The 12,365-nt window shown below is 43.0% G+C and overlaps 1 protein-coding gene across 1 annotated transcript in view; it reads left to right on the top strand.

Annotated features, from left to right (window-relative positions):
* Positions 1-12,365, top strand: part of GPAT3 (glycerol-3-phosphate acyltransferase 3) — a 111,027-nt gene that overhangs the window by 55,886 nt on the left and 42,776 nt on the right. The window contains exons 3-4 of the mRNA XM_082244193.1: positions 1,388-1,682; positions 12,121-12,195. Of these exons, the coding sequence (XP_082100319.1) occupies positions 1,388-1,682; positions 12,121-12,195 (370 nt within the window). The remainder of the gene's footprint in view (positions 1-1,387; positions 1,683-12,120; positions 12,196-12,365) is intronic.

The raw sequence follows: 12,365 nt of genomic DNA, 5'->3' as shown, positions 1-12,365 counted from the left end.
TAAGGCATACGAAGACATTTTGGGCAATTTCATGTTCCCAACTTTGTGGGAACAGTTTAGGGATGGCCCCTTCCTGTTCCAACATGACTGCGTACCAGTGTGCAAAGCAAGGTCACAGGGAAAAATATTTTTGTTGATAAAATTAACACACTGTATATGTCACATCCACTCTCCATGAGGCCCCACTATTAGCCACTACTTGGGATGATGTGGGGGAGAGGGAGATATGGTCTGCTAACTGCAGGCTTGGAGGGCCATGACAGACCCCTGAGCCTTTTGGTCTGTCAGTCAAACTGAGGTCATGGGAGGCAGGACAAACCAGTAGCCGCCTGGGCTGTCAATCAAACTATGCAGTTACAGTGGGTGTTCCAGGGCCACCCACCCACAGTAAACAGGGATGTAATTATGCCACTGCAAAAAGAGCTACAGTGAGGAAGTTACAAGACGAGTGATCGGGGAAGTTGAGGGCCTGGCGGCCATCGGTGTTCTGAACGGGTAGTTTAAAAAACAGGGGCTTTTACATCAGAAAAATGCATATGGAATTATCACTGTCAGCATAATAATTTTGTTGCAGTAACTTTATAAATGGGTCATAATAGTATGCACGGTTGTGCTGCAGGAAAACATGCACTCAGTTTTATTTCCTAATATGCAGTGTTTTTTTCTTTATTTGTTAAATAATCAGAATGAGGTAAATATGTAAACTCTAGCTTGATGGTTTAGTATGCTGAAGTACTCTGTATTCTTGACCAATGCACCCATCCCCCCCCCTCCCATAAAATACAGTTTTCACCTTATTTGCATTTCAGTGCTCAATATCTCCTCTAGCCTTTTCAGCCACTTCCTGTCTATGGCTGCACATCATTGCCCTTGACCCATACTCTGACAGCTGTGGACCATGCCTGTACAATATGGGACAGTACAGCTCCTTATGGTCTCCACCAAGGGTGCATGTGAAAGGATGACAACACAGGAGCACATTTGGGAGACAGTTGTCACTTCATAACAGGAAGTGCTTGAATAAGGACCTTCATTTTCATGTCAAGGCCACCAAGTATTATTTTAGTGCAATTTGCAGATTTAAAAAGAGTGGCGAAACTTTTAGAATTATATTGGAATGTTAAAGCTTATGAGTTTTTAGTGACTGCGTTTTTAAACATTCTTTGAAAAAAATGCCAGACAAATCCTAGGATCAAGAAAAACCTTTTAGCACTTTCTTTGTCCCATTCAAGAATGTTTAAATAAATGAATTGCACTATATGGGCTATTTCCATTTTACCTGTGCAGAGAACTAGTCTCAGTCTACAGAAACCACTTGACAATGTTGAGTCTAAGTGCATGCTTTTCAGACAAATGAATGTAATATTTTATTTTATGTGTTCCTCAGGCATCATACAGAGAGATGAGTCTCCCATGGAAGAAGAAATCGTAGGTTTGAGGCAAAGTCGAAGCCAGTGCCTACAGAGCGGGGATTTTGAATTGTCTGATGCCTTTTACTTTTCCAAGAAAGGGTTTGAAGCTATTGTGGATGATGAGGTCACTCAGAGATTTTCATCTGAAGAGCTGATATCTTGGAATCTACTAACGAGAACAAACTACAACTTTCAGTATATCAGCCTCCGACTCACAACTGTTTGGGTACTAGGAGTATTCATTCGATACTGCATCCTCTTGCCACTACGGTAAGAGTCTGTTTCATTTTTACTTTCTAGAAGTAATGGGTTGAGAGTAAAAACAGTCCTGGCATGCCATGCCATCTCTGGTCTTTTGTATGCAATCATATGTTTAAATAATATTTCAATATTATTGGTGCGTTATTTGGACCAAGTAAAGGATCTGTACATTAAAGTATATATTCTCAGTTTAAAACAGCCCTTTATTCCTCTCAAATTAACTAGACCTTCCTGCATTTGCCAGCCTGTCTTTTTGGGTGTCATGATTTCTTTGTTTTGCATTTTGAAATGATCCTCCTCCTTTGTCCTACTTGATGGCACACTTGTGGGAAACAAGCGAGCAACCAAAGATGCTTTTGAAGATGCTAATTTAAATCGTAGTTATGTGGTTAACGCGTACAGTGACTGTAAACCAAGAAACGTGTAAACCTTTTTCAGTACAGCTATTCCAGCCCCCTAAGTAATTTAGTACGCCCCTATTAAATTATAAAATCTCATCTCTGGTAATCCTACTGTGCAGTGGAAGGTAGCACTGTGGCTTGGGCATCTAGTGCGGTTCCTTCCTAACTATAGCAAGAATCCTTTATTAGCGAATAATTATGCAAAATATAGAGAACCCAATATTCACTGCAGTAAAATGTATCACTTTATTGATGGTTTTAGTCCATGTGCTTTCATAAACCACCAAATCCTACTTCAGTTCTATAGTGCATAGACACAATAAGGTGTACTTTTTCTTATGGAGTGGCTTGCTATGTTTAAACATGCTATGGGTAACAACTTAACAAGCTCCAATCTAGTGTTTTCTCCTTAACCACTTGCCGACCGCCGCAAGTAGATATACTGCGGCGGTCAGCCCCTCACAGGCAAAGTGACGTATCTATACGTCACTAGCCTGTGAGGCTCTGGGGAGCGAGCGCGCGCCGCCGGCGGCACGCTCCGGCACGGTCACGGGCCCCCCCGTGCATGTGATCGGCGGACCCGATGTCCGCCGGTCACTCTGCGATCGTCGGGAGAGAGGGAGAAAGGCAGGCAGCTTGTGTAAACAAGCTGCCTGTCATTCTCCCCTGTGTAGAAACACTGATCATACGGTTCTACTATGTAGGACCGTTGATCAGTGTTCCTACAACTAAAGCCACAGCCAATCACAGTTAGAATCACGCCCCTAGGGACATACACAGCCCCTCCCTCTCAAATAAAGTTAACCCCTTCACAGCCAGTGTAATTTTACAGTAACAGTGCATATATATAGCACTGATTACTGTAGAAATGTCACTGGTAACCCCAAAAGTGTCAGAAATGTCAGTCAAGGGTCCGATCTGTCCGCCCCAATGTCGCAAAAATCTTTCCCTTTGTTAGTAAACGCGATAACTTTTGCGCAAACCAATCAAAATACGCTTTTTGCGATTTTTTTTTTTTTTTTTTTTTTTTTTTTTTTTTTTTTTTTTTTTTTTTTTTAACCAAACATATGTAGCATAAAACAATTTGGCCGAAAATGTTAAAAAATTTTGATTTTTTACTTTTTTTTTTTTTTTGGGGGGAATTTCATATAAAAAAATATTGTTATTTTTGCAAAATTGACGCTCTTTTTTTGTTTATAGCGCGTGATCAAAAAATCGCACAGGTGATCAAATACCACCAAAAGAAAGCTGTTTGTGGGAAAAAAAGGACGTCAAATTCGTTTAGGTACAGCGTTGCACGACCGCTCAATTGTCCGTTAAAGTCACGCAGTGCCGAATCGCAAAATACCCCCTGGTCTTTTAGCAGCCAAATCCTCCGGGGCTTAAGTGGTTAAACTGCTGTTAGATCGGTTGGCGTGTAAATGTTAATTGGGGCCCCTGTTGGTTTGGGCTACTGCCGACCCCTTGATGGAACTAGAATCATTGTTTTCTGCAACTTTGATAGTTTTCTGGGTGCAAAACCTCTACAGAAGAGCTAAACCTGTATTTAATGTTTGTTAAGCCCTTCAGGTGTCTGATTGCTTCCAAGCTAAAATTGTGTCCACCTCTTCCTGAGGCTGACTTAATTGATCTACATGTCTGTGCTTGTTAAGACCTTCGATGCTGGGAGACTTGGATTCCCACCTGTTTGTGGGCTAACTACACCTACTCATACAATGGTAGGGTAACAGCTACTACTACTGTGGTGTATGCACCCACCTTAAGCCCCGTACACACGTACCGATGGTCGGCATACAAATGTTCCTCTTTTCTCCCCGGGATGTCGGTGTCTGTTGAAAAGTGCAAAGACAGCACAAGGACAGCACAAGAATTTTGTCTGCAGACTTCAGCTGACTGCAGAAGTGATGTCATGTAATGGTTAACTTTCCCTGTGTTTTTAATTTTCTGAGCATGCCCAGTCTTGCAAATCTGCGGTCTGTCGGCCGAATTCTGTACTGACAGGCGAACAATCGTCCGTTCTGGTGTCCGCAGACAAAAATTTTCATGTTTGCATGAAAGACTTTTGTCCGCGGATTGTGCGCAGACATCTGTCGGAGGCACCATACTAACACGCGTACAATCGGCAGATCTTTCGTCCACCGACGTTTGTATGCCGACGATCGGTACGTGTGTACGGGCCTTTAGACTTCCATTATTTGGAACTACCCTGGTTCTCCTTTGGTGAAGGAAGGTTTAGTATCTAGAGTTCAAGCTATGCCTATATAAAGCTTGCCCTCTGCTGGCTATTTTTTAGTTGAATACACCATGAGTCTTACTTCATGCCTGGTCTGGTTGTATCTCAGAAATACACAATGTGGACGTTTATTTGGGTCTTTTCTGGTTGTTTTACTGCTCATCAGAAATACACAACACTTAGGTTGTCTGTCTTTTCTGGGTTGACTGTGCCTTGTTGAGCATCAGAAATACACAATATTGAAGTTTATATTGTGCCCTTTCTGTTTGTTTTGGCTATGACTCTTTTGCTTACTAGAAATACACCACATTGAAAATTGGGAGTGTCTTTCTATTAAACCATTTTTTTCTGTACATTAGAAATGCACTACATTGCTGTTAGTAACATTTCTGTTGGTTACATGGCTGTACCCGGACTGATAAGTCAGAAATGCACAAAGGTTCCCAGTGTCATTTCTGTTATGACTAAACTGTTACTAATCAAAGTGCACAACTTTAAAGTGTTGGTAACATTTCTGTTACATGGCTGTAACAGGCTACTATTCAGAAATGCACAACATTAAGGGATTGCCAGTGCCATTTCTGTTATGACTACCCAGTTACTAATCAAGTTGCACAACGTTTCAAATTTTGTTAGTAACATTTCTTTTACATGGCTATACCATGTTACTATTCAGGAATGCACAGCATTAAAGATGGCTAGTGAGATTTCTGTTATGTCTGCTTTGTTACTAATCAAGATGCACAACATTTGACATTTTCTTAGTAACATTTATAATAAAAAAAAATAAAAATGCATAGCATTTAAGTTTTGTTAGCGACTTTTTTTTTGTTGATCTTAGGACTATACCCTGTTGCTTATCCGATATGTGCTACATTGACGTTGGCGATGTATTTGCGCTATATGACTATACCTTGTTGCTGATTGGAAACGCACAATGTTGACGTGGTTAGTGTCTTCTATTATGACTGTACCTTGTTGACAATCAGAAATGCACAACATGGAAGTCTAGCGTCTTTCTGACATATAACTATACCTTGTTGCTTATCAGAAATGCTCAAACTTTGGAGTTTGTATTATTTCTGTTAATTTTTGTTATATGAAGGTACCTTGTCAGGCATCAGCAATACACAGCACAGGAGTTCGTGTTCCTTCTGTCTTTATAATGATTTTATTGCTGATCTTGCTATACTTCAGAAATGCACAACATGGATGGTTTTTGTGTCTTTTCTCTTTACTTGCTATCCCACCATTAGTGTGCTAGCCAATTTAAGATTGGACATTTCAGAGTTGTTTTGCTCACCATGTATGAAAACGTGGATGCGGTTCACAGCTTACCCTTGGCAAATTGGTGAAAGTTAGAGACCGCTTTGGAGATGTAAAGGGAACGATCAGTAGAAAGTATACACCTAAAAATTCAATGCACAAGTCATCTGCTGAGGTGATGACATCTATTTTTGACAACATCATCCTGCGCTCACGGTGAAGAAAAGCATCAGGCCATGGGCAGCTCAACCCTGAGCAGCTCATCTCCTTGTTTAGGTGGGTGGTCACACACCCACAACACAGCTCCACTGCTTTCTTATACTGTTCTCCTGTCTGCCCATGTGAAAGCCCCGAAGGCCATGTTTCCACTTGCAGTTGTGGGGCTAGAGAGAATGAGGAGGTTGACCTGTTTTTTTTTTTTTTTTTTACTGCCTCCCAACCACCCCCTGAGCTGCATTGGGTATACACATGCACAGCAAAAACTATTCCCCATCTGTTTGATGGGTAGTACCATACTCATGGGGCTCAGCTGCCATGGCTTGCAATGCATGCAGTTTTGGTGTGGTTATGCGGGATTGTAGGGGGTTAAAACAGCCAGTGAGGAGGCTACATAGTGCAGCCTCACTGCCTCTGGAATGCCCTCTGAAAATCAATTTTCATTGTTTCACTTTTCAGAGGGCTACTGAAAGTGTAAACTAGCCCTAAAGCTCCAGTTACACCTCCGAAGATGTGACCGAGCCTGCACATTTTTTGCACAGCACTATTAGGGCAGCCATTAATTTTAATGGTCAGCCCTCCACATGCAAAAAGCAGAAAATAACCTTTTTAACCACTTAAGAACCAAGCCTTTTTCTGACACTTGTTTACAAGTTAAAATCAGTATTTTTTGCTAGAAAATTACTTGGAACCCCTATATATATCTCCATTAGGGGTGCAGAGGCGCCGCCCCCCCCCATTCCTACGTCCAGCCCCCAATCTACATGCAGGGTGCCGGATGCATGGATTCCAATGGGGGATTTTTTTTTTCTTAAGCACATGACTAGAGCCAGAGGTTCTAATAGGTTTCAAAGAAGGGTGGTCTCAATGGCGCAGAGCACTCCGCCCTGAGCCCATCCAGTTGTGTGACAATAGCGAATGAATATTCGCTATTGCCACACTGATTCTCCTTCTTCTTCGACCAATCAGGAAGTAGGTGCTGAGACCTGTTTCCCGATTGGTCGAAAGGAGAAGGCATCCTATTGGCCAAGAAGGACGGAGGAGATGGCTGCCGAGAGTGAACATGGAAACTGAGGGGAAGCCGCCGCTGCCTGTCAGTCCCGCAGAGCAAGGTAAGTAGACTGGCATGAGGGGGGGGGGGGATATGGTGGTGCAGGCTGGAGTGATGGGGGGGGGGGTCTCCGTCTGACACCCCCCCCCCCCCGACTGATGGAGCACCAGCCGCCACTGGTGGTGATAATGGGGGATTTTACCTACCCAGACATTGACTGGAGTAATGGCACTGCTGGAACAGTTAAAGGGCAAACATTTATGAACCTTTTTCAAGACCATTTTATGGTGCAGTTTGAGGCCCTGGCTAGGAAAAATGCTCTGCTGGACCTGGTTATCTCAAACCATGCAGAGCTTATTACCAATATTCATATAAGAGAACATCTGGGTAGCAGTGACCATGATATGATTTAATTTAATGTTGGCTGTAAGCAACAAACTCATACAGGACATATAAAAACATTTAACTATAAAAGAGCAAATGTTCCAAGGACGAGGGCTGCTCTCCAAGACTTAGACTGGGAGGAAATATTGGGATTGATGAACACAGAACAGAAATGGGAATTCGTAAACTTTATGCGAACTCACTGCAAAGTATATTTTCATGGGCAATACGTTTAAAAGGCTACAAATCAAACCTATGAAGCTCACAGCCAAAGTTTAAAAAAGCTATAAATAAGAAAAGCGCTTTTAAAAATATCAAAATGAAGGCACACTATCATTGTTTAATTGTTACAAAGAATGTAACAGGATATGTAAAAAGGAAATCAAGGATGCAAAAATTCAAAATGAACAACAGATTGAAAAAGATAGTAGGGCAACCCCCCAAAAATTCTTCAAATATATTACAGGCGTTCCCGGGGTTACAAACAAGATAGGGACTGTAGGTTTGTTCCGAAGTTGAATTTGTAAGTCGGAACAGGTACAGGTTAATAATAATTAGTTTTTTGGATAGCATAGGGAAGGGTTAACACCCATGTATCATTTGTTTTGCTGTCTGTATCCCTGTTCAGAAGATTTCACCTCACTTTCTTTCCCTATGATGGCTATATTTTAAAAATTTTGGGTTGTTGTGGAAACAAGGATTGGAGATAAAGCTTAAGTGGAGACACCTTTTTCCCATGAGAACTCTTACAGGAGTGAATTTCCCTTCCTATGGGTAGATTTCTTCTCACTTCCTGTTGTCTCACTCCGTTTGTAAGTAGGAGTCGTTTTTAAGTCGGATGTTTGTAACCTGGGGACCGCCTTTGAAAAGTAAAAAGGTCAGGTCGGAGCATGTAGACCCTTTACAAAATAATCTGGAGTGGGTGACTGGGGACAAAGAGAAGGCAATTTTATTAAATAACTTCTTCAGCTCCGTGTATACAAAGGAGCATGGGAGAGCTCATTACCATAATGGGGATGGAATTGGCACCGCCCCAAATGATCCACAATGGCTCAAAAGTGATATGGTCCAGAAATATTTAGGCAGAATAATTGTGGTTAAAGCACCTGGACCAGATGACATCCACCCACGCATCCTAAAGGCATTGAGATATATATATAGCAGGATCGCATAGTCTCTGTGATCATCCGAGGGAGAAGAACGGACGGCTGTGTTTACATCAGCCGTCTGTCCTTCTCGGTCAGCGGGGAGAGATCGCCGGTGTCAGGCGGCAACCTGAGCCGCCTGACACCCGCACTTGCTTCCCCGCTGACGATCGGGGGCGGGAGCGTGCCCCCGGCGACGCGCGCTTGCCCCCTAGCTCCTTCCAGGCAGATGACGTTTATTAACGTGATTCTGCCTGGGGCTGCCACTTTGCCAACATAAATATACAGTGACCGGTCGGCAAGTGGTTAATAATGGCATGCATTTCCAAGCTGCGGTTTCCAAAGCAAGCAACGTCCTTTCTTGTATTAACCGAGGCATGGACTCCAGAGAGAGAGATATCATTTTGCCCCTGTACAAATCATTAGTAAGACCGCATCTGGAATATGCAGTTCAGTTTTGGGCACCAGTTCTTAAAAAGGATATCGGGGAACTGGAGAAAGTGCAGAGAAGGGCAACCAAACTAATAAGAGGCATGGAGGACCTCCGCTATGAGAAAAGATTAGAGGAACTGAATTTATTCTCTCTTGAGAACAGGAGATTATGGGGGGGGATATGATAAATCTGTATAAATACATAAGGGGTCCATATAGTGAACTTGGTGCTATTCACTTTAAGGTCATCACAGAGGACAAGGGGGCACTCTTTACGTCTAGAGGAAAAGCGATTTTTGTCTCCAAATACGGAAAGGTTTTTTCACAGTAAGAGCTGTGAAAATGTGGGACAGACTCCCTCCAGAGTTGGTTCTGGCCAGTTTAGTAGATTGCTTTAAAAAAGGCCTGGATTTTTCCTAGGTGTACATAATATAACTGGGTACTTTTTTTAGGTAAAGTTGATCCAGGGAATATCGGATTGCCTCTCGGGGGATCAGGAAGGATTGTTTTTCCCCTGCTGTAGCACATTGGATCATGCTTTGTTGGGGTTTTTCCCCTTCCTCTGGATCAACTGTGGGTATAGGATTGTGTATATGGGCACTGACCCTTATTTTGCTTTTAAAGTTCTTTATTAAAAATGAGTTTTTTCCCGAAACTTCTTTCTTAAAATTAATGTGAGTGTTCTATGCCTGTTAGATCTGGTTATACGCCAAATAATTCAGTAATGTTTGGGGGTTCAAAGTCATTTTCTAGCAAAAAATACTGATTGTTACATGTAAACAAAACAAAAATTGCCAGAAAAGGCCTGGCCTGGAAGTGGTTAAACTTGGTATCCTTTCCACTTGTGCTGCAGGTGTTTTGGGCATGGGCATATGTCACAAGGTTGTGCAATTTTTTGCTGTTCTGCTGCTCAAAAGTTACCCAACATTAGGCGAACCAGAGTGATTTTTCAGATATAAAATGAAACAAAGGAGCAGAGTTTGTAAACTGTGTACAGTGGTGTGTGGCTTTCCTTTATGGCCCCGTTCACATAGGGGCGATCCGACTCGGGGGGGCGACCTCCGAGGTCGCGGTGCGAGCAGCGCGCCGCGACCTCGGAGCGGCCGCCACGGACTTCATAACATTGAAGTCTATGGCGGTCGCCTCCGGGTCGCCCCAAAGAAGCTCCGGACCCTTTTTCTAAGTCGGAGCGACTTGTGTCGCTCCTATTAGAACGGGTCCGCAGCTTCCCTATGGAAGGCGACCTGTGAGGCGACCAGGTCGTCTCACAGGTCGCCTTAGTGTGAACGGGGACTCAGGCAAATCTATAATCATATTACCAAGGGCCCATGCACACTGATCATTTAGCCCCCATGCATAAGGCTGGGGCATTTAGCTGTGGGCAGAGTCATTTTTAGGGCGGTACGCTTCCAGAGACAAATGCCTGGAATGCACTGGAATGCAAGAAGTCAACATGGGGCCTTAATAAATTAAATAAATATATAATTATAAACTGCCTTGATGGGATGGATACATATAAGGAGGGTTGCTTGTAAGGCTGTATAAACCATTTTATTGGGATAGTTCACTAAGTAATAGAGTGGATACATGAACTCTAACCCCCCCCCCCCTTTCAGAAAGAGATCAGATGACTAAATGACTACAGGAGACTTTTGAGACTTGGTGTTACTAAACCCACAACAGTAAAATTAGTCTGCATTTGCAGGAGAGCATGCTTGTTATACTCACTGTGGAACCTAAGGGGTTAATCCTCTGCATTGTGTAAAAAATGCTGTTTCTGATCCTCCCCTTCTTCCACTGACTCCAATATATTTCCTGATATTTACAGAGCCAGGGGACAGGCTGCACATGTTCAGTTTGGGCGAGTGCACGTGATCCGCACATCCGCCAATCAGCACTGTCCAGACTGAGTCAGGGGTCCTGTGTTTTCATAGGATAATCATGGGAGAATGAAATCTCCTACAAGCTTTAACCAGACACTCCTAAAAATCACAAGACTGCTATATACTGCTGATGAGAAAAGGGGTTTAGCAGTTTATATTTACTAAAACGATTGCATTTCCATGTTTTGTGTACTGTGGGAGACCAGATATAGTGAAGGCAGGCTCCTGGGTTTAGGAACACTTTAAGGCGGACACTAAAGGGAGCCCATATTAGCATGTTCTCCAGATAGGTAAGTATTTTAGTTCTATGATTATTTCGTTTTTGGCCACCCTACTTAGATTGTTAACACAGTTTTTTATTGGTCCACCTTAAGCCCCGGTTCACACTTATGCGATGCGGGAAGGCTGCGAAATTCGCAGCCTGTTCCCGCATCGCAAACGCACCCCTGGCAGTTCACACTGCCATATGCGATACGCTGGGGGTGTCAATGTAATCTTAACGACACCCCCAGTTTGATCGCATATCACAGTGCGATCTTACAGTTCGCACAGGATCGGATCGCACAAGTGTGAACCACTGTGCGATCAGATCCTGATGCGGCTGCAAAAAAGGGTCCTGTGCGTCTTTGGGGCGGTGCGAATTTAGCCATACAAAGTGTATGGCTAAACTCGCACCGCACAGCCGATCGCATGTAATAAAGGAGCAGTGCGCTTCGACATTACATGCGATCGCCGCAGCCGCACTAGTGTGAACCGGCACTAAAGCTATTGTTAAGTCTCCTTTTTTTTTTTTTTTTTTTTTACTTTTTATACCAAACATGTTCTACTTGCCTGCTCTGTGCTGTGGTTTTGCACAGAGTGGCCCTGATCCTCCTCTTCTTGGGTTCCTCTTTTGTGCTCCCTTCTTTTGAGTGCCCCACCGCTCCTTGTGTCCATTCAGACACGGAGCCGCGATCTGGCCCGGCCCCCTCTATCCCCTGATTGGCTGACTGACTTTGACTGCAGCGGGTGCCAATCGCACCGTGATGCTGTCTCAGCCAATGAGGCGGGAAGACCCGGTCAGCTGAGAAACTCCTGCAACATCGCTGGATAAAGATGGCCCCAGGTAAGTATTAGGGGAGCTGAGGGGGGCTGCAGCACACACAAGGTTTTTTTTTTTTTTTATCTTCATGCATAGAATGCCTTTATTAATAACCATTTCAGTTTTCTCAAATTCATGTTTTGCACAAACTTGACCCTATTTTAAAAGATTGAGACACATTTGACTGGACACAATCAAAAATTCTACCTTTTGGTTGCTCAGTTTTCCTTATTATGGTGTTATTTTTGTTCTATCCGTTGATTTTGTTTGTTTAGGTAAAAATGTGTGGTTCGATTTGTTTGCTTGCGATAAATGGTCTGTTGTTAAAAAGACTGCACCTTTCTGTGTCTTTCAGGGTTACATTAGCTACTATTGGGATCAGTTGGCTGGTCGTAGGAGCTACGCTTGTCGGACAGCTGCCAAACGGCAGGTAAATATATTAAGAACGTTTGAACTTTTGCTGTGCGGTATGTGCTGTTACTTCAGTAAGCAAAAATTTAAAGTGGCTAAACATTTGATGAGAAAAAAATTATTTTTTGGTTGATGGTAGCCTTATATAGACCAACAATTAATATTTAAATCTCCCTTCGAAGTTAATAT

Source organism: Pelophylax lessonae, assembly GCF_965119305.1.
Source record: "Pelophylax lessonae genome assembly, chromosome: 1".
NCBI classification, from domain to species: domain Eukaryota; kingdom Metazoa; phylum Chordata; class Amphibia; order Anura; family Ranidae; genus Pelophylax; species Pelophylax lessonae.
The sequence above is the reverse complement of the archived record's forward strand: the minus strand, read 5'-3'. Positions and strand labels throughout refer to the sequence as shown.